Source organism: Chionomys nivalis, chromosome 24 (assembly GCF_950005125.1).
Source record: "Chionomys nivalis chromosome 24, mChiNiv1.1, whole genome shotgun sequence".
Taxonomy (NCBI): Eukaryota; Metazoa; Chordata; class Mammalia; order Rodentia; family Cricetidae; genus Chionomys; species Chionomys nivalis.
In genome coordinates this window covers 22365989-22388691 of record NC_080109.1, presented here as the reverse complement: position 1 = coordinate 22388691, position 22703 = coordinate 22365989, and the positions used below count along the sequence as shown (strand labels likewise).

Genomic DNA, 22703 nt, shown 5'->3' with positions numbered 1-22703 from the left:
AAAGCCCAAAATCAGCAACCAAAATGTCTTACCAACGGATTGATTATGGTTGAATAAATAAGTGCTTTGTTACCAAGGACTGTTAGAGAAACACTCCAGCAACTGTGATGAAACGCTTTATCCATGGGAACTTACGGAGTAGTGGGCTAGGTCCACTAAGAACAGCTATAGAGACAAACTAAAACCAGGGCACAAAGCATGCATGTGGGGCCCTTCACAGTCAGACCTTAGTGTACGGCGCATAATACAGGTTGTCCATTTTGTCACACACAGCAATTGTGTCGTGTCCTTGAATCTACAGCAGAACTTCTGAACCATTACCATGACTTTTGTCAAGTAGCACTCTGCATTTGAGTTGAATTTTCTTTACAGAGGTAAATTTTTCTCAAGCCCATCAGTGAAAAAAAAAGTGCAATACATTAGAATACAGCATCTGTGTTACTAGTTCAGAGACTACATGTAAGAATTCCCCGGGCTCTACCAGTCTGGGAATGAACATCAGAATTTGTGGTTATACAGAATTTTAAGTAACATCCTAGAGCCTGAAATTTTATAAATAGACTCCACATATATCCAGAGCAACAGAAACACACACACACAAAAAAAAAAAACAAAAACAAAAACAAACCAAACAGACAAGCAAACAAACAAACAAACGAAACCCCAGAAAACCATAACCATCATGTTAAGGACAAAGATGCTCCAGCATTTTGGGTCATGTGAAACATTAGATGCCCCAGCTTTGTCCAGAAGAAAACATTTCTCGGGAGTAGCATGACACTGTCTCATCACGTTTTTTGTGGATCTTGTTTTTCTAGGCAATGAATAGAAAACATTTCTCGAATCTCCCCTTTTATTTAGCCTGTTATAAGCCAGGCAGACATCAGGACAGAGGTAGTGACCTCTCCGTGTCTTGTGAGGGAAGCTCCTTGGGATGTTTGTATGTTGAGCATCTAACCCTCGTGTCTCCCAAAATCTCTGAACAAACTCAGAGATCTCTTCTTGGTTCCTGCTACCCACACCTCAGAACTGTAGGGCAAATCACAAAAACATCGGGAAGTTAGCAGTTGCTGAGTTGAATCAATAACACAAGCCATGACTAAAGCCTTCTTGTACTTTTCTGTTGATCACAAATTTTCTTATGCGTCTACTGTACATCAGTCACATACTTGATTTCTTAAAAGTCCTTTGTCTCAAAACATATAATAGGGACAAAAGAAATTCATGAATCATTTCAGTATTAGGAAGAGAGAGTAGAGAATGCTGTGAATGTGCCTCCACTGCTCCAGGTTTCCTTGAGGTGCATAACTTCAACTGAGCCATGGTTTGTGAGGCATGTGGTCTCAGGATTGTGCTGGACTAGCAGATGATATTTAGCCATCATCCCGGGACACAAATACCCTGATTAATGGCTCCTGTGCAATTGCACCAAGGCTCAGGGCTGTGATGGAGGCCGCTGCTCTGCGTTGTGGGTTAGTGAGATCTCTCTGTAAACGTGCATCTCTTGTCTGAGGGTAAGAGAGCATTATCCATGTGGAAACATTTCCACTCAGACATCCCCTGCAGCACCAAAGCTCATCTGTGAGCGCTCATGCAGGTAGCATTTATCCAAGCAGCGTGCAGGGCCTGGGCTAGGATGTAAAGCCATGCCTCTGGCTAGCACCTAGTGAAACCAAACCATACAGTCTTCAGGGACGGAGCTGCAGCATTGCTTCCCAGTCAGAAGAAATCACCACAGCTTCTTTAACACACAACTGTGGATCTCTGGTTCCTTAAAGAAGGAGGGTTGAACCAAGTAACAATGACGTGAGTCCGTACAGGGCAAGCCACCGTCTCTGGGAGTTAGTGGCGCTTTTCCAAGCCATCTAACTAATGTTAGTTAACATGTAATTAGTGTTCCAACAACCCCTCTGTGTCAGGTTCGGGTTCCATCTGTGAGGCTGATCTTACATTGTTAATTAGAGAACCTGTCGGCGCTTGTCATGTTCTCTTGCTCAGGACCATGCAGACATAGAATGGAAATTTGCTCGAACGAAGCTTTGGATGAGCTACTTTGAAGAAGGCGGCACCCTGCCTACGCCTTTCAATGTCATCCCAAGCCCCAAATCCCTGTGGTACCTGGTCAAGTGGATCTGGACGCACCTGTGTAAGAAAAAGATGAGAAGGAAGCCAGAAAGCTTCGGGACAATCGGGGTAAGCTCACATCCTGTTAGTGTCCCATTGTCAATCATGAGTTGTCTGACTAGAGTTGAATCGTTACCAAACATGGGCAGATCTTTTGACTTTCTGTTCTCACTGATTGTACACAGTAAAGTTTCACTGTACGTCACTCAGGTTTAACCCCCCCCCCCCCCCGTCCGGGTAGCTAGGACTCTTCACAAGCCCATTTCTTGAGTGAAAGACATCACGCCTGTTGTAATGGAATCAACTCTCTTAATAAAGTGGCCTCCTCATTCCCTTAGCCTAGTCTTGGGGACACAACCATCTCTTATACCCAAGTTCTTCTGCAATTACAGTGGTGACTTATTGGGCTTGCTCCCTCTGAACTATTGCGTCCATGAGAAAAGATGCATGCTTTAGTGTTCAAGTCATTGGATCCATCATTTAGGATGACGCTGGCTATTGGTTTGTCAAGTATAGCTTTTACTACTCTAAAATCTGTTCCCTCTAGGTCTACTGCTCTAGGACTTTTGTCAAAGGCATTTTCTGCATCTATTGAGAAGATCATGTGAAAAATTTTTAGACATTTATTTTATCTCTTACTTGTATTGATTTTCTATGCTCAGACTTCCCAATATATCCAGGATAGCGAGAGCTTCATCATGGTGGTTGATCTTTTTGATAAATGCCTAAATTTTGCATAAAAGCATTTTTTTTGAGAAGTTTTGCATCTGTGTTCATTGGGGATATTGGTGCCTGTAGTTTTCTTTCTTGTTGTGTCTTTACACAGTTTTAACCTTAGAATAATACAGGGGTTTAGAAATATAGCTCCTAACTTTGGATGATTTAAGAAGTATTCTTGAAGATTTTCTTTGAGAGTCTGGTAGAATTCTGTAATAAATACAACTGGGCCTGGGTTTTTTTTTTAAACCTGGAAGGCTTTTTATTATTGTTCTGATCTCTTTATTTGTTATGACTCTATTTAAATTGAAAATCTCTTCTTATTCAACGTTGGTGGTTTGAAAAACCTGGAAATGTATCATTTTATTTAGATTTTCTAACTGTATTTTAAAAAACCTTGTAGGTTTTTAAAAAGTAAAATATAATAAGATAAAATAAAAATAACACAATGGAATTAGACAAAAAAAAAACTAACTAACAAGAGAGAAGGAAAGAGCCCAAGAAGAGGTACAAGAAACAGTTGCCCACTTATTACACACTCAAAAATTCCATAAAAAGAATAAACTGGAAACTATATGATTTATGCACAGGGCCTGTTGCAGATCCACGCAGGCCCTGAGCATGTGGCTTTAGTCCCTGTGAGTTCATAGGAGCTTTGGTCATGTTGATGTAGAGGGCCTTGTTCTCCCTGTGTCCTCCATCCCCTTTGCTCTTACATTCTTTCTGCCTCCTCTTCTGCAGGATTCCCTAAGCCCAACTGGAAGAATTTGGTGGAAGCATTCTGTATAGGGCTTAGAGTTCCAAAGAATCTAACTTTCTACATAAACTCTAGCTGTGGGTCTCTGTATTTGTTCCCACCTGTTGCATAAAGAAGCTTCTCTGATGACGGCTGAGCAAGTCACTCACCTATAAGTATAGCAGACTATCATTAGGAGACATTTTATTGGTATTCTATTTAATGAACAGTAGATATACTAGGCCCCTGGTATATCTAGTCCCAGGTTCTTGGTCACCCAAGCAGTGTTGAGTGTGGACTCCATCTCATGGAGTAGCCTTAAGTCAAACCAGTTATTGATTGCTTGCTTTCACATGCTTTGTGCTAGCATTGCACCAGCATGTCTTGCAGGTGCAATATATATATACATATATGTATATATATGAAAGCTTCTACCATATTAGGTTTTCATACTACACTTCAAATGGCCCTTAATTTTAGCTATTTCTCCCAACATTCCCTCCTTCATCCCCCTTTCCCCACAATTGATATTCCCATTCCAGCCCCCTCCCACTCTATACCTAACCTCTGTGGTTCTACAGATCATAGACTAATTGTTCTTGACTTAACAGCTAATATCCACATATAAGTGAATACATACCAGATTTGTCTTTCTGGGTCTGGGTTACTTCAGTCAGAATGATTTTTTTCTAGTTCTACCCATTAACTGTAAATTTTATGATTTCATTTTTTAAGACTGAGTAATAATAGAATGCTGGTTGAAAAGTAATCACTTAATAATATTCTGAATATCTTCACTGCCTCTTTTGATGTTTCACTGTTAAGTTATTTTTCTGCTTGTTTGTTTTGTTTTATTTTGGTTAATTGGGTCAATAGTTTGTCAGTACTGTTTAAAAAAACAAAAAACTCAAAAAACAAGTTCTTAAAAAATGAAAAGTTTTTAGTAACAAAACAATACAAAGGATCAATAAATCTATAGATAAAGTTGTACCCTGATTTTTAGCATTTCAAATCCAGTTTAGCAAATCAAACTGGATTTGAGTTTGGTTTGTTCAAAGTCTTGAGTTTCATTACTAAGTAATTTATCTGTATTCTTTCTGTCTTTCTTAGAGCTATAAATTTCCCTCTTAGAAGTATTTTTAACATGCCTCAGAGGTTTTTTTTATGTTTTCATTTCATTTGTGGAATATTTTATTTCTTCTTCAGCCCATATATTATTCAGTAATATATTGTTATATCTCCTTGAGTTTGTTTATTTGCTAGGAATTTATTCATTGTTGATTTTAAGCTTCATTGAATTGTGGTAAGAGAGGTTACATGGAATGATTTTAATTTTTCTGAAATTGCTAATATTTGTTTTGTGTTCCAGGATGTAGTCTAATTTAGAGAAGCTTCCATGGACTGCAGAGTAAAATGTATATTCACTGGTGTTTGGGACAAATGTTCTGTAGATATCTGACAAGTCCATTTGATGTATGATGTCATTTAATTCTTAGTTATCTGTTTGTCTTGTATCAAGATGGGCTTGTCCATTGGAGTAAGAGGAGTATTGAAATAACTGTTACTGAGTTGGGGTTTATTTCCATCATGAGGTCCAGTAATTTTTTATGAAATTCAGTTTACCACAGTTTGGTGCATAATCGTGTAGAATTATAATGTCATTTCTAGTAATCATTACTTTGTTTGTAATGAAATTCCCTTTATTATCTCTTAAAATTTGATATATTTTTTTCAAATATTAGGATAACAATACTTGCTTGGTTTCTGACTCCATTTCCTTGGAATATTTTTTGTTGTTGTTTAAAGAAGACAAAATGAGTTTTTTTGTGGGAAACAGAAAGATGAACTTGATGATGATGATGGTGGTGATGATGGTGAGGATGATGTCTTATCCCATGTATGAATGTGTAGATGAGTGCAGATACCTGCACAGACTAGAGGTACCAGATCCCCTGGAGTTGAAATTACACAGAGTTGTGAGCCACCTGCCTGACATGGGTGCTGGGAACCAAACTCGGGAGAGCAGCAAGTGCTCTTAACTGCTTAATCACTTCACTCCCAGATTTTTCCTTAATCCATTCAATTAGCCTGTGTCTTTTCATTAGGAAGTTGAGGTCATTATTATTTAAAGTTATTATTGGAAGGGGTGAATTGATGTCAGGCTGTCATTTTGAGGTTTTGCTGTTTGTGTTCTAAGTCCTAGTTTGTATTTCAGTAATTGTGCCTTCATCTGTTTTCTTTCTATGGTCTCTTGGCTAAGTGTATTCTTATCTTCAGTTCAGGTATTTCCACCAGTGTCCTCTGTAGGGCTGACTTTGTAGACATAGATTTTTTTTTTTTTTCGCTTGTTACGCCCAGGGAAATTTATATGTTTTTCCTCTTTAAACTATGGCAGGTAATTTTTCTGGGTGCAGTAGTCTGGGATGACATCTGTGGTTTTTTAGAACTTGATGTCCATTGCTCCAGACTACTCTGGATTTTAAAGTTTCCATTGAGAAATCAGCTGTTATTCTGATGGGTTTTCCTCTACAGGACTTATAATTTTTTTTCTCTTGAAGCTTTCAACCATTTCTCTTTATTATGTACATTTAATGTTTTAGCTATAATATGGCATGGAAGTTGGTTTTTTTCTGGTCCTTTCTATTTGGTGTTCTGTGTGCTTTTTGCATGTTCTTGCATGGATATGCCTTTCCTTAATCTGTTCATGCTTTCTTCTTTGGTTTTGTTGAAGATCTAGTTTATGCCATTGATCCATGGTTCCTCTCTTTCATCTGTGCCTATAATTAGAATATCTTGTCTTTCAAGGCATACCAAATTTTATACATGTTTCTTTCATTATTTTTAGAACATTTGATACTCTTGGTTTGAGTATTCAAATTCTTCTACTTTTTCTTCTGGTCCTGTCTTAGTCGGTATTCTATTGCTGTGGGAAAAAAAAAAAAAAAAAAAAAAAAAAAAAAAAAAAAAAAAAACAACTCCATGACCACAGCAGTTATTTTAAAGGAAAGTATTTAATTCAGAATTTTTTGCAGTTTCAGAGGCTTGGTCCATTGTCATCACAGCTGGAAGCTTGGTGGCATGCAGGCAGATGTGGTGCCAGAGAGAGGTTAAGAGTCCTACATGTGGGTTTGCAGGCAGCGGGGAGAAAGGGACAGAGAACACTGGGCTGGGCTTGGACTTCTGAAACCCCAAAGCCCACTTCCTGTAAAGAAAACAGTCAGGAGTGTTTATCATGAGCTATTGCGAGCCATGACACAATTATACCTTATAGCAATCGATAATTCAGATGTCAACCCACTATAAAAATTATTCTCAGATGGAGGAAACCTGCTCAGCAAAGCCTGCGGGAACACTGACTCTGAAAGCTGTGGCTTTCGTCTGTGATTTCACTTGTGCAATAACAGCTATCATATCTCCCCATCACGTGCATTTCACGTAATGGGTATATGTAATCTCATGATTACATCTTAATCTTATGGGCGCATATATCTGTGGGTGGTCAGGAAGATGACTTTTCATTTAGCTGTGTAATTTTAATATATAGAATATATATTAGGACATGCTTCGTAACTAGATCGATTTGTCCCATAAGACTGTAGACACTTAAAAGCCTGCTTTGTCCTTTTTTGCTTGGACTAATGTCAAAAAATAACAATTTCTCTTCAGTCTAACACAAACTGCACCCAATTAGTTCACTTTTACCTCAGAGCAAGTTCAAGCTAGACCAAAGGCTTTTGATAAATAGATCATAAGTTTAAAACTTTAAAGGTACACGCAAGGTCCGAGTCAGAGATGCCCAACCAAGGTTACTGAGCAAAGCATGGCAATTCTTTGCTTGCCTGTCTGTTGAGAATAGGGCTATGTCTCAAAGTTTGTCACTGGACAGTGTACCACACACACACCCCTCGGTCTGGTCACAGTCTAACTGCTGTAATCTTGGAACCTTGTGTTGCCATGGCAATGACTCAGCTCCCTATCGCTTACCCTAGGTGTGTGCTTTTGACCGATGAGAGACAACTCTTAGTTTGTTTTTTTTTCTTCAAGCCTCTCATTAAAAAAAAAAAAAAAAAAAAAAAAAAAAAAAAAAAAAAAAAAAAGAGTTTCAAGGAAAGATAGAAGACTCTAGAAGAAGCTAGGAGGAATTAGAGGTAAGATAGAAAAATTAGCAGGAAAATAAAGAAACAGAAAAATTAGCAGGAAAATAAAGAAACTGAATTGGAAAAGCACAAAGTGAGAGAATCAATCACCCTCAGACCTTCATTGACTGTTGCTTCTTCTCTGTACCTTGAGAGGGCCTTTGGGCTGGACACACACACACACACACACACACACACACACACCTACTCCATCAAGGACACACCTCCTAATCCCTACCAAGCAGAGCCACTTCCTAACAACCCAGCATTCAAATCTATAAACCCCTGGTGCCATTACTCCTCAATCTGTCATGCCTGAGTCACGAGACACCCCAGCAAGACCTCCACAGAGCTGACTTCCCATGCAATTGCACAAGATTTCTTTATTGTACAGGTTCGCAACAGGAGCCCCTGCCCCACACACTGATGCAGCAGATGAGGGAGAAAGGCCCTGAGGACACAGTGCAGGGGGTCTGTAAAGGGAAAAACCCGCAAGCGGGGAGTTACATGCCTTGGCATTACCTGATTGGGTGGGGGGGGGGTAGTTGGCTCTAAAAGTCGGCAAGGAATTTTTGTAACTTTCTACAAAACCACCTGGTAATTGTAAGCACTCTTGTTTGTCTAACTTGGCTGTCCTCGAGTCTCTGGGCAGCCAGGCAGTTTTTGAGCCATTTGCGGCTTTTCTCTGAATTCACAGGTACATGGGTGGGGTGCCTGGGGTGAGGTGCCTGCTAGGTTAGACTCTCACAAGGATGGGGCCTAGGTTTAAAATGGCTTTCATCTTGTCTCTTCAAAACCACCGCAAGTTCTGGTATTCTAAAAGCGTCCACCCATTGTAGTAGGAAAGACTTTCTGTTGGGCTTTTCAAGTCCAGCTTCATTTCCGTTGGAGTTCTCTTCAGTATTTCTATGACTTTACTGAAATCAGTTTTCAGATCCTCAGTTGACTTCGTCATTTCATTTCTGCTGTATGCTGTGTTTTCCTGAACTTCGCTCAGGCATTTCTTGCCGCCTTCTTTGAGTTCATTGGGGCGTTTGTTCTTGTCTTTTTAAAAAACTTTTTGAGTCTTTGGAGTTTCTGGCTGTTCTTTTAAATCTGTGTCCTGGGATTCATCCAGATCATTCTCATTGGAGACCATTTTTACAGGAGTCCTGGTTAGAGGCAGGGATATAGTATCTTGGCCCTTCCTACTGTTTTTGTTTTTGCTATGTGACCTGGACATGTGGATTTCTTCATGGTGTCTGATCTGAGAGTCTTGCCTGTGTCAGGTTGGGCCACTGTGGAAGCTGCATATCCAGAACTTGCCCTGGGAATGTGTAGATATCATGGACATGTTGTGTTTAGGGGGAAACTCACCAGGAAAAGTGTACAGAAGCTGGGAAACAAGAACCAGGGCTTGAATTACGGCGCCGACGTGTGGGGTTCTTCCTGTCTGTCCTTAACTTGACATTCACAAGGCTTTGTGATTGACTCTCATGGGGATCTTTCCTACTTTGAGTGTCATGGATTGTTCCTTCAACCCAGGATCAGTTCTGTTCTAATGGGGAGTTGAAGTTGACTGGCATGGGAGAATTGTTGTTCATGGGATGTGGTTATATTTGCTCCTATATACTACCACTTCTGTGCATGAGAAACAGCTGGATTAGGAAAATGTCATAGAAAACCTCCTACTAACTCGCCGTCTCTAGCAGTGGCCTTAGAAAGGAGTGGCAATCCTTTTACTCCAAATGTTTGATTTGTCCTCCAAACCATGTTAAATTCCAATCATTTTTAAAACATTGTAGAACAAATGATTTGAACAGGATACGTCTTATAAGGCTCAGTAAGCAATAATGGCGTGTTGTTCCACAGGCCGGGAACTCAGCTAGAATTTGAGGCATAGAGGAGGGGCAAAGATGTGGCCTCATCATTGATGGCCCCTGTGGGAAAAGATGTAGCCGTGAAGGCAGTCTAATAACATCTGCTAAACAGCCTAGTCAATGTTCTGATGCAGTCGCACACAAAAAGCTGTATAAACAATGCATGCAATTACTGTCATCGTCAGTCAAGTAAAAGCATAATAGTTTCTGGGATGCAGATTACCAGTTTACTCCCTTCTGGATCAAAACCTATTTACTGTATTTTAGTCCAAGACATTTTTTTGGAACCTTATTATGTAGCCCAGGCTGGTCTGGAACTCACAGAGATGCCCCTTAGTACATTGCCTCCAACACAAGTGTTTTTGTTTTGAAAAGGGAAAGCCAACTCATGGAAATGTGTCTCTTTCGTATTCCACTTTTAGGGGAAGCAGAGGAAATCTTGGGTTGTAAGGTGCTTGTGAGACTCGCTACAAGCTCCCACACTCTCCTCTAATACCGCATCTTCCTCTTCTGTGCACACAAAGGCTGGAAGACCGCTCTAAGAACTGCCTCCAGAGCCACTAGTGACAGTCTTTAGTCTATGGCATCTCCAGTTCTCAGCTGCAAGGAGGCTCTGGAAGTTCATCTGGGCTTCCTCCCAATCTAAGCGCTGAGGAGCACAAACACTGCATTGCTCCTGGAGTCAGAAAAGCTTGGTTCACTCAGGGGCTCAGATGCATGGTCACATCTCCATGTCCAGACATGCGTGGTCACAGATGCATGTCCAAACATGCATGGTCACAGATGCATGTCCAGACATGCATGGTCACAGAGGCATGGTCACATCTTCATGTCCAGACATGTGTGGTCACAGATGCGTGGCCAGACATGCATGGTCACAGATTCATGACCACAGATATTGCATGGTCACAGATGATGCATGGCTACATATGAAATTCAGTTTTCTATCAAAGGAACAATTCCTATTTTTGAGAATGAGACCTTAAATCAGTTTTTTGTCTAGAGGTAACTGTTCTCAAAACACAAAATTCTTCTGATGTCTCTATTTTTAAATTTGCATCTTTGCCTCTAATCTGATTCACGGAAAGTTAATTTAAGCTAATTGACCACAAACCATTCATTTTTTCCTTTGCAATGTACATTTTTCTGACCTTTGATTGTGCATACTTTAGTGACTTGAGAATTTATGCCAAACCAAATATTCTGAGTCATGCCTTCCTCTTCATAACTCTTTGTAGCACCAAATGGCCCTTGTTTTCTCCCGTTCAGGGTTTTGAATAAGCTTTGTCCCAGCCCAACTCAACCCTGTTGGAATCTACTGTTTATCTAAAGACATAATTGATTGGCTTATGAGCTCTTAGTTGTGAATATCTATATATGTGTGTGTGTGTGTGTTATAGAAAATATACTATGAGCTCTTAGTTATGAATATATGCGTGTGTTATAGAAAATATACTATGTGTGTAATATATATGTTTAATTTGTATTGAAGCTCTGATCTACAAGATGAAAGAAAATAAAATGATTTTTGTGAAACTGAACCAAAGATATGGTTCAGGGGTGAAAGGTTCTTTCTGCCTAGCCTGAAGACCAGGGCCCATGGGGTGGAAGGAGAGAACCAACTCCTAAAAGCTGTCCTCCAACCTCTATACACATGCTATGGTGTATGTGTCCATGCATAAACACACACACACACACAGAATAAATGCATGTAGTTTAATTTTTTAAGAAAGATGGTTGTGAAACTGTAGAAGATTTTAATGAGGAAAGAAGGTGAAAAGTCATTGGTGTTACTGTGAGGGCACTCATACTTGGCTAGCCTTTGTGACAGTTCATTGCATATACACATATCCATTATGAAAAGGCCACACTAGAGGACCGGGGACATGCACTTTGCAAAATCAAATCAAATCTTAAACTATGTTTGCATCACCCTCCAAAGAGAATTTAGAGATCATCCAATCAAACCATTTTCTTTTCCTTCCTTCGATTCTTTCTTTCTCTCTCTCTTTCTTTCTTTCTTTCTTTCTTTCTTTCTTTCTTTCTTTCTCTTTTGTTTTTGAAACAGTTTTTCTCAGTATAGCCTTGGCTGTCCTGGAACTGGCTCTGTAGACCAAGCTATCCTCAAACTCACAGATATCCACCTGCCTCTGCCTCCCACATGCTGGGATTAAAGGTGTGTGCCACCATCACCAGGCCAACCACTTTATTTTAAAAACAAAAAAAAAAAACAAAAAAAGAACTTGTTTATTTATCCAGTTTCTCAGGATTCCTTGCTTCTTGGGGACAGGAGGTGGAGGGTGGGGTACAAATAGGTCTGTGTGCCTGGCTCCCCATCACCCTCCCTCACTCCCCATCCCGAGGCATGCACAGCAGCTGGTTTCCAAGTTGTACTCAGCTTTTGATTTTTCTCTGAAGCCTTTGGGGATCTCAGCTGACTATGTCTCAAAGATCTGAACAGGCTGCCTTGCTTTCTGCTCTGACCAGCAGTGTGTGTACGTTTATGTCATGCTTTTGAAACATAAAACTGTAAATTCAGCCAGAGGCGATTATATTCTTCAAGGCATTCTCTCTAACTTTCTTACTGTGGTTTACTTAGAGCTTCTCGTTATTCATAAGTTGTGTGACTTCACACTGCGGGTCATTCTGGGCACGCTCTCAGAAAGAGCCTAGAACACCAGCTTTTCTTGGGAACAGCTGTCCTGTCACCCTCCGGGACCCCATTATTGCTGATCTCATCTTGTTGTTCATGCTTCCTGGCAATCGTAATTCAATAGCCATGAATGTTCATGTTTGTCTTAACCTCAAACTTCCTCTGATGGATGATTGGTATTTTCAGGTAAATCAGCCTCTCACTTGACCACTTTCTGCTGGAAAACATAAATGAAGTACCGATGTTTTATTGTTGAGCAAAACTTTTATAATGGAGGTAACCCATTACCGGCAGGTGGCTTTCCCCTAGGCAATCATGAAAACTCCACTCAAGGGACAATTATGGAGATTCTACTAATCAAATAATAACATCAAAAAAATCATAAGTCAGAGTATTTTATTTTATGTCTATGACCTCCTGGAGTTCAGAAGAAGGTGCTGAGTCCTCTGGAATAGAGTTACAGATGGTTGAGAGATGTTACGTGGGTGCTGGGAACCAGGCCTCGGTCCTCTGCAGGAGCATGCAGTACCCTTCACCACGGAGCTGTGTCTCTACAGCCCCTTGTCAAATGCCTTGCCCCTGCCTTCACTGGCACTAAAGCTTTAGTCCTAAGACTCTCGCTTATACCAGAATCATCTAGAATTGTTTTATTCAAAATCCCTATTCTAGGAAAGCATTAGGACCTAGCTCAGCTTTATAAGATAAAAACCAACCTCTGTGCTTATTGCTGGAAAGGTTCAGATACATTTAATTGAAGTCCAAAGAAGCTAAGGCAATGGCTCCCCCAAAGCATTTAATTAAAGTGAAATGTTCTTCACGCCATAGGCCCCAGGTGGGTTTCTAACTGGAATGCTTAAATTAAAGGGCAGCATACTAACTCCCTAACTTCCCAGTCTTTGATAAAACCATAGCATTTCTTGAGTTTCCTATTTTCCACTGTATAATTTTCTCTTTAGTGCGTAGTAAAACATGAAGCATAGTCTCAAGGCCATTGAGTGTCATTCAGCCCTGAGATGTAGATGAGCTATGAAAGTCTAATGAGTTGTCACGGAAATATAATCAATTAAGTCAGTGCAAGAGAATCAGAGTCTGTGCACTTGCCCCGCCTAGCATTTTAAAAGAAGGAAGTTAGTGGTCCACGCCTGCACTTCATCTTCAGAGGTAATTTGTCAAAATGTACAGATCGAGCCGGCTGCTCTCAGTAGGCTTGACTGTGGGTCTTACAGAAGGGATAGCAGCCACCCATGCAAACCCTGGCTTCCCCTGAGTTTCCACTGTAAGATTTGCTGCAAAAGAATTTGTATTCAATTTGCTTTTTCAAATGGCAGATAGTATAGAAAGGGCTTGGTACTCCCAGAAATTTAGGAGTAAGATCCTGAGTGCTCGGTCTGACAATATGATACCCAGGAACCCTGCACCTTTGTTTCATACACGTAGAAAGTATGATCGCTGAGAAGAATTCACATCTGCATTCTGTAATGACGAAAAAGTGTGTTAGAGAGGACGCTAAGCCAATCCATCTCAGAGTCAAACCGCAATTTTTGGAGTAAAGAGCCCGTCCTGCGTTGGCCTTTTGCCAACACAGCAGGTTGCATCCTTACAGGGATTCACTAAGCAGAAGAAAGGCTAAACAGCATAATTCATGGGCTGGAAGCTCAGTGACAGACAGAAACCATAGTGGAAATGAAAGAAAATGACCCGGAAAGCTGACTGCAGGGAATTGGCTCTATGCAGAGGGCCTGACATTATTCCACACAGTAGACCTGGAAAGAAGAGAAGCTAAAAAGCCGGCAAATGTTACACTGCCTTCCCCAGGGCACCTCTCGGGCTGCAAAGCCCTCTCTGCTTGAGAGAGCCTGGTGCAGCTGTTGGAGCCTCGACTTCCCTTGCAGCAGTAAAGGCTTCTCACTGCTTCATTTTTCTCTCTCCATTAGTTCTATGATTCCAGTGCCATGGCCAAGCCTAGCACACCATGTGGGGCCGTGGCTTAAACCGAGGTGACAGGCAGGTATGCCTTCAGCCTCCGCCTTGAACGCAATCCTGCCAGGAAGTAGTCCACATGTAATCCAGGTGCCTATGGTATAACTGACAAAGAGAACCGCAACATCACATGCATGTCTTCCCTAGACACATGCTAAACAAAGTCTTCGATCTCGGCCCACTTTCCTGTCAGGCAGAATTGACAACTATTTGAATTAAAATTAAAAGTTACAAACTGCAACTCTCAGCCCTGCAAAATCTTGCAAAAATCTGATTAGCCGTATTCACTTAGTGCCTTTCAATCAAATACCACTGATTACATTATTGCCATAAACACTTCCGTCACCTCTAGTGTTGGTCCGTTTCAGTGGTAATTAGGATGTGATCTCTTCCCTGAAGATCAAGACCATCTAAAGCCTGCAGATCGTTCCCCACTAGAGAGGTTACAAGTACTCCAAGTATCATTGATGGTGTGCCTGTTATAACATTTAACAATATCACTAATTGGCAGCAATTTTATGCATGTTGCAGAGAGTAATCCTAAGTTTAACTGTCCTGCTCTCCTCACCTTGATTTGTGAATTAGAAACCCGAAGCCCCCGGTACCCCAAAGTGGGAGCTCACTGTAGTTGCATGCAGACTGAGGCCCTAGGGGCTTTGATCCCAGCCATGTGCAGACACAGACACTGTGTGAAGCTGCACCCAGAGATCTTGAGTGACGCAGCTTCCAGACCAAGAACACCAGGGTCTACGGCCACGGCCAGAAGCTATGAAGGTCTTCCTTGCCTGACGCCAGACAACCGTCACACTTCCTTCCCAGGACACTTGGTTAATTAAAAATCCAGACACCAGACACTAAGAGCCACAGACTGGACTGTGCCATGGAAGGTCTGTCATGAAGAATCCAGACCAACTTTGCCAGTCTCTCTCACATTCTAGCACCAGGAAGACCTGTCCATCCTATTCCAGTTTTCAGGAACACCTGTATCTCTTGACTTGTCAAAATCCTGGTGCCTCATGTTTAGCTGGAAACCTCCCTCCTAGTCCCTAATCCTTAGCTCTTCTCCCCTGTGCTCACAGGCCACTCATAGGCTCCCCCACTGTGTGTGTTTAGTGGTATATTTTCCATTTCTGTGTCTCTCTCACTTCTCCATCTTACAGAACACAAGCCATGTAAGCGCGTTTCATTCAACATATCATTCAAAGCTTTCTTGCCTCTGAAAGAATAATTTTCTATATGAACATGTATGTCGTCACCTATTAAATGTATCTTAGGGGCTGGAGAGATGGCTCAGCGGTTAAGAGCACTGACTGCTCTTCCAAAGGTCCTGAGTTCAATTCCCAGCAACCACATGGTGGCTCACAACCATCTGTAATGAGGTCTGGTGCCCTCTTCTGGCCTGCAGGCATACACACAGACAGAATATTGTATACATAATAAATAAATATTAAAAAAAATGTATCTTATGTTGGCTGTACAAACAAGAGCTGTGCTACAGAGACAAAAGACAATTCACAGGGACTGTGGCAGGTGTGCAATGCCAGGCAGAGAACTTCACAAATCCTGGGCTCCCACAGAAGACAGCTGACTTCCGAGTTTGACCGTCTTTTCTCTTGCTGCACCACTTAAAAGCAAATTTCCCGTTCCCACCTCTTGTTACCTCATGATCTAGCTGAACAAAGTTCTGGGACAAGGATGAAATCCATAAAGGCCCCACAAAGAGAGGCAAATGTATTCAGATCGTGTTTCCTCAGAAGGAATCCAGAGGATTGGTCAGTTTATGAAGCTGGAGGGTTCAGGAATATTTTTAATTTGTGTCTGCCCACAATTAAACCGTGAGGAAGTGGACAGGTGAAGGAGCCGACCATAATGACAGCTGCTGTGAATCAAATCTTTTGTTTAATATTTCAAATTCCCCGATGAGTTTGTTTCCACTGTGAAACTTTGAAGTCTCTCCGTCTGAGGTGCAATCAGCTCATCTCCGTGTCTAGCCTGGTTCCACTTCCTTCACATCACACTGCCGCCACCAGCCGCTTCTAATGCAGACAAGAGGGACGGGCAGGCAAAAACAGAGACGAAAACCGGGATCTCTGCTGAGACACCAGAGAAGGGAAGGGAAGAGATGAGATCTGCAGCCTGCGTGGCCCTGCAAGACTAAAGGGTATTATGACCCAGGGGACAGAAAACAATCAGTTGACAAAATATGAACCGCCTTAAGTTAGCCTTAAACCCAACCAGTGGAATTTAAATCCTCAGCTGAGTAAGCTTTTCCTATGCCCTTCTTTAAAAAAAAAAAAAGCTTTTAAATGTTTTCCCAAGCCAAATATATTTCTGGCCGACTTTAAATTATGTTCTTCATTCCTTTTGACATTTTAATTAAAATGGTTGGCTGTAGTTATTAGGGAAGGTTCTAGAACCTGAAAGAAACCGTGCCTGTTTTAATATTTAAGCCCACCGTGATATCTTCGCTTATCATTCATAACTCTATCAACGTTAAGCTTAGTCTTGTGCTCTGTAAAGTTCAACCATGACCTCAGACTTATTTTGGCATGATCGTTTTGAATTTAAAATGATTCTAAGAAGCCAGGCAAGGCGAACCAGCTGAATTGGCTTTATATCAAATTAAGGGTGTGTATACTTGAAGCATCCTGGAAGTCATCTGTTCGGTATATTTTAAGAAATTGGCGTACGGCGGTATTTTACTTTTCTTAAGCTGAAGCAGGTCCACAAGCTTGGAAGGCCACTGCTTCCTTCTGGAAGTGCTTTTTCTCTTGGAGTTTAGCTTGAGCGTTGTCTCAACAGGAGGCAGACACCACCCCCATCTGGCAGCCGAGGCATAAAACGCCACTGTACACTCTTCAGGATGGTCTAATCTAGTTTGGAGGCAAACGCCTTAATCATAGAGAGAATCCGGTTCCCAGGCATTGAGTGATGTTTTCAGTGATTCGTGGCTTTAGGAATCAGAGCCCTGTCTCCCCCCTTTCTGTAAACCCCACTGCTTGTCTTGAAACAGAGACATTGCTTAGGATCAGTAGAATGGAATTTTGACTTTTAAAATATATTTTCTGATGATTGTCTTATATGCATGCACAGCTCTTTCTAAAATTCTATTTTATCAGCCTGTGATTAAATATTGACTAAGGAACAAGAAGATCAAAGCCTAATTAGACACCCAGAACTACTATTCCCTTTGTTTCTCAAAATACACCAAACTAATTCCTTTATCGCATAAGTGTTGTTATTTAGATTGTTTCCAGTGTTTGTCCTTCAGGGTTAATGCTACAGTTTATTAAAATGCACTATGTGGGGTCACCATAGTCAGGTTTTTGCTTGTACTTTTAGCACACTTGTGAAAGACGAAAAGATAAAATTTTAATCTCATTTGTTATTTAACTCACTTTCTAATGGACCTTTCCCATCATCATCCTCTTCTTTCCACTCTTTCTATCCCATCATTGCACACACACCTACCCATCTCCTGAAACAATCTCGTTGAAGAGCTAACTGACGTAGGAAGCACAATGGGCATGACTCGGTGGTGGAGGACTTACTGGGAGGACTCAATCATGAGTCCCGGCTACTCTGGGTGCCGCCTGCAAAAATCCATGGCTAAAGGTGGCTGAGAGTCACACTCGCTGCCTTAAAAATCATAAGATTAATTAGTGGTGTGGATGAATAATTCTTCATTCATTGATCTTATGAAGTCTCATCTAGCTAAAATGGGAATTCCCTTCAATGGACATATGATTGCAAGTTCTCTGTCCTGTAAGCTTTCCGGTCATGTATTGCCACCTACGATGACTGATCTCTATATATTTCTGTGTTGATATTTATGAAAAAAAACATCAACTCTGTTTGCTATTGCCCTCCCTGGTTATTTCCTCTTTCCACCTTGGGGTATTTCCAGGGTTGCAGAGTGTGTATTCAATGTAATTAGCTCATTCTTTCATGGCCTGCCCCAGAACCAAGTTCCTATTACTACAATTGTGTTTGAAGAGTCCTGTAGATTATATACGTGTGCTTTTTGACTTTTGTCCACTGGTTCTTTGGATGTGTGTGATTCCTCTCTGTAACTATGGCTCATTGCCCCCCCCCCCCCACTTTGGTGACCAAAGACAACAAGAACAGCCTTATCTACGGAAGCAGTAATGTTTCGGATAATAATGAACCCGTATAACCTCACAGGACTGTCTTTTCCCTTTCAGCGGCGGGCTGCTGACAACCTGAGGAGACACCATCAATATCAAGTAAGTAATGCTGGTGTTCAGACCCCAGATCGCTGTTAAAATGGGCAGAAATTGAACTCATGAACTGAATGTCAATCCTGTCTCTCAGGAGGTCATGAGGAATCTGGTGAAGCGGTATGTGGCAGCCATGATCAGAGAGGCAAAAACCGAAGAGGGCCTGACAGAGGAGAACGTCAAGGTAAGGCCTCATCTGACAGAGGAGAACGTCAAGGTAAGGCCTCACCCGGAGGCAGCCTTTAAAACCAGAGCTGCAAACGCAACCCTATGTGTTCTTACAGACATCCGTGTCATGCCTTCTGTGTCTTAAACGTCTATGGAGTTTAGGGAGAGGGAAGACAGACAGAAAGACAACAGCAAAGTAGAGATAGTTCCTAAATTGCTTTGAAGCATACTTAACTCATTGTCAAGGGGACTTAATTTAGTGGGAAGGGAAATCCTAGTCCCTGCTACCATGACCCCAATCCCTGCTACCGGGTAAGCCTTCCATTTGTATGTCAGCCTGATTTCTAATTTGGAAGCGTTTACGAACCAGCCCACTAACAATAGCACAAACTTCCTGGGTCGCTGCAGCTCTTGGGGGCAGGAATTTAATTAAGGTTTGCTTTCATTTTAAGCTTAGTCTTTGGACTTGATTTTCTAATTTTAAAGTCATGTGACTGGTAGTGAGTGAAGACAGGAAAATGAGAAGTTTCAGATTAAATGTTAAGTGATTCTTTTATTCCACATGACTGTCCAGAAACGTTAGAGGAATGTTTAAGGTGAATAAGATTTGACAGGCAAAATCAAACACACCAAAGCATTAAAGACCTTTACAGCAACCGCAGCTAAGCACTCATTGAGGTCAGCAAGTCAGGAAACTGGCAAGCCTACAGCACAGATTGTCAATTAACTAAATTCCAGAATATTTTACTGTAAATCTCAATGATAAGGCTAAGCGATTCTCTTTGCCCTGGAGGGCAGAGGGATATGGGGTGGGCGCAAAGAAGTTTCCCAAAGACATAGAAAAAAGATCTAGGAGTCTCATGTGAATTGGAGCCAGGCCTTAAGGACACAGTGGCTGGCGTAAGACACTCCCCAAGGTACCAAGACTTGGAAGTTTCTCAGAAGAGTAGGCTCCTTGTCATTTTGCTTTGGATACCCCTTTGCATAGAAAAATGTTTTAAGACATGTGAACCCAAGAGCAGGAAGTGGCCTGACAGTTAGATGCAGACTCCAGAGAGGAAATAATTTAAAACCACCATCTCAAAGAGAATAAAAACAAACAAACAAAAAAAACAACAAAAAACCTGCTGTACAGTCATCCTTAGAAGATTTCTTTTTGTGCCTTAGCCATTTTTCTCCTCATTGTGACAAAACACTAGAGAAAGGCACCTTAAAAGAGAAAGTGTGTATTCGGGTCATGGTTTTAGAAGTGTTGATCCGTCTGGCAGAGAGGGTATGGTGGTATAGTTCCCACCATGGCTGCCAGGAGTAGAAAGGGGCCAAAGGCGCTGTGTAGTCCCATGGACATGCTCTCTGTGACCTCCTTTACCCAGCAGGTCCCACCTAGCCCTAAGTGCCATGGTATAAAATTAATCCATTGAGTGGGGCTTGTATCTTCAGCATCACAGACACACCTAGAAGCATGCTTTGGGGATCTCTCTGCTCAGTCATGTTGGCAATGAAGACCAACCATCATACTAGGATATAAAATGCCAACAGGGAAGTTACATCAAAATGACACCAGGTGACACAGAAAGAGCCTGACTTGCTAAGTAGAGTGCCAGGAGCTCAGAGCCCTAGCTCTTCAAAGGTGCAGGGCCATTTCAGATCGATCTATGACATTAGGATATAATGTTTCCACAAGTGATCACCTAATCTGTCATTTAAATTTCACTCAGGAACTAAAGCAAGACATTTCTAGCTTCCGCTTTGAAGTTCTGGGATTGCTCCGAGGAAGCAAGCTCTCCACAATACCGTCAGGCACCACGGCGAGTTCAGCAGACGCCGACGAAAAGAGCTGCAGTGAAGGTAATAGCAAGGACAAGAGAAAGAATCTCAGCCTCTTTGATTTAACCACTCTGATCCACCCGAGGTCAGCAGCCATTGCCTCCGAGAGACATACCATAAGCAATGGTTCCGCTCTGGTGGTGCAGGAGCCGCCCAGGGAGAAGCAGAGAAAAGTGAATTTTGTGGCTGATATCAAAAACTTCGGGTTGTTTCATAGACGGTCAAAACAAAATGCTGCTGAGCAAAACGCCAACCAAATCTTCTCTGTTTCAGAAGAAATTACTCGTCAACAGGCGGCAGGACCACTTGAGAGAAATATCCAACTGGAATCCCAAGGATTAGCTTCACGGGGTGACTTCAGCATTCCTGGGCTCAATGAACAGTGTGTACTAGTAGACCATAGAGAAAGGAATACGGACACTTTGGGTTTACAGGTAGGCAAGAGAGTGTGCTCCTTCAAGTCAGAGAAGGTGGTGGTGGAAGACACTGTCCCTATCATACCGAAGGAGAAGCATGCCCACGAGGAGGACTCGAGCATAGACTATGACTTAAGCCCCACGGACACAGCAGCCCTCGAAGATTACGTGACCACGAGATTATGACAGTCGGAGGAGGAATGTTTACCATACCTATACATATTTTCCATAGTGCTCTGGGTGGGGGGGAATGTTTGAAATTCCATTATCAAATGCTAATTGACACTTTGTAGTGTTTATCCATCGTGGCATAGCAGCCTGTAACATGTTTGAACAAAGCAGAGGCAACCTGAACCTCCACCCCCCCTTTTGTAGCCTGCTTTTGCTTTCACAGTTTATTTTACAAATGTTTCTGTTAAATAAAAAGCACCTTGTACTCCTTGTACTGTTAAAACCACCCACAGAAAATTTCTAGCTATCTTTTTCAATTAAAGCCAATGCAATTGATTACATGTGGTAAGTGACTCCTACAGTAGACATTTTTATGTGCAAAATGGAGTATAGGGAAATATTCAAGGCTGGACATTTTCACAACTTGGGGGGGGATTGCTAGAGATGGCTATTCACTAAAGAATTCCATGCAACACTACAGTTTGTCTCTAATAAGCAACCATTACCAAATTACTTCTTATCATATCAGACACAGTTAAAACAAGCTACCATCTGCCTGTGAGATCTACATCCCAACCCTTTGGTACCAAGAAAATCTGAGGCAGTTTGCAAGTCTTCTAGGCTCTATTTTCAAGAGTTGAAGAAGAAGGTTTGTCTTGATGGTTGATGATGTGTGTTGGCAATTTGTCTTCAAGTTCATACCTCCAACTTAAAAAAAAAAAAACAGTTGTGAGCTTCAGGTTCAACTGCTTATCAATACAAATGTAGACCTTTGTCTTTGTCCCCAGTTTGGAAATGCAGCTCTTTGTAAGGCTCTCAGTAATAAAACAATAAACTCTGGTTGTCAAGAGAATAAACACATCCAGGTGAAAGTAAAATCACACTAGAGCCCAAAGCCAAGGAAAGTTGTTTTTGAAAGCTCTGAGCACTCAGTGTTGTTATTGAATTAGCAGGGAAATGAAAGCCAGACACCTCCTGCTTCCCCTAGTGAGGAATAGATACTTCTTTACAAAGAAAACAACTCAAAACCTTTATCAGTAGAATCAATACAGTGTATAGTTTCCCTTATGGGAAGTAGCTGATCCCTGCCTCTTTTGTTGTTTACAAGATGATTTTCCTTATATGGCATTCCTTTCCCAGATTTTCAAAAGGAAAACATTCACACACAGTCTATAAAGATGGCACTGGCAGTTTGTTAAAGTTTAAATTAATTACTCCTGTCTCTTTTAAGGAGCCACAGGAAGTTCCCTCACCACATGCAATTAGCTTTTCCTTCAAATCAGTGAAAATTGTTGAGTCTGTTTCACTGCAGGATTGGTCTCTGTAGACTCCAGGAATTATATAATTTAGCGCTGACCCAAGCTGTAATATGACCGTGAAGTAAGAAGTTGCAGTTGGAATGGTGTCAGTCTTCTGTGTGTATAATACGGGTAGACATATTTATCTCATGTCCAGATGAGGACATCCAGTCAAGCCACAACCTAAGGTAACTCATTCATGAAGGAGCTTTTCCATACCCTTAGGAGCCATTCCGGTCACCACAGCTCCCCAAACATAAACACGAGAAAAGCAATGTCTGCACAGAGGGGTTTAGATTCTGAAGCCTTGTTTTTTTGTTGTTGTTTTGTTTGTTTGTTTGTTTGACAGTTCATTAGGTAAAACTCCATAAATGTGT

General features: G+C 41.5%; 1 protein-coding gene across 4 annotated transcripts in view; it reads left to right on the top strand.

The window, feature by feature from the left end:
* The window catches only part of Trpc4 (transient receptor potential cation channel subfamily C member 4), a 162338-nt gene extending 140837 nt beyond the window's left edge, over positions 1-21501 (top strand). For 3 of the 4 annotated variants that reach the window (XM_057757100.1, XM_057757098.1, XM_057757101.1), the window contains 4 exons: positions 1999-2193; positions 18411-18452; positions 18541-18630; positions 20333-21501. In XM_057757100.1, the coding sequence (XP_057613083.1) occupies positions 1999-2193; positions 18411-18452; positions 18541-18630; positions 20333-21043 (1038 nt within the window). In that variant the 3' untranslated portion in view covers positions 21044-21501. The remainder of the gene's footprint in view (positions 1-1998; positions 2194-18410; positions 18453-18540; positions 18631-20332) is intronic. The other variant, XM_057757099.1, reaches the window with a different exon arrangement.
* Positions 21502-22703: the final 1202 nt, after the last annotated feature.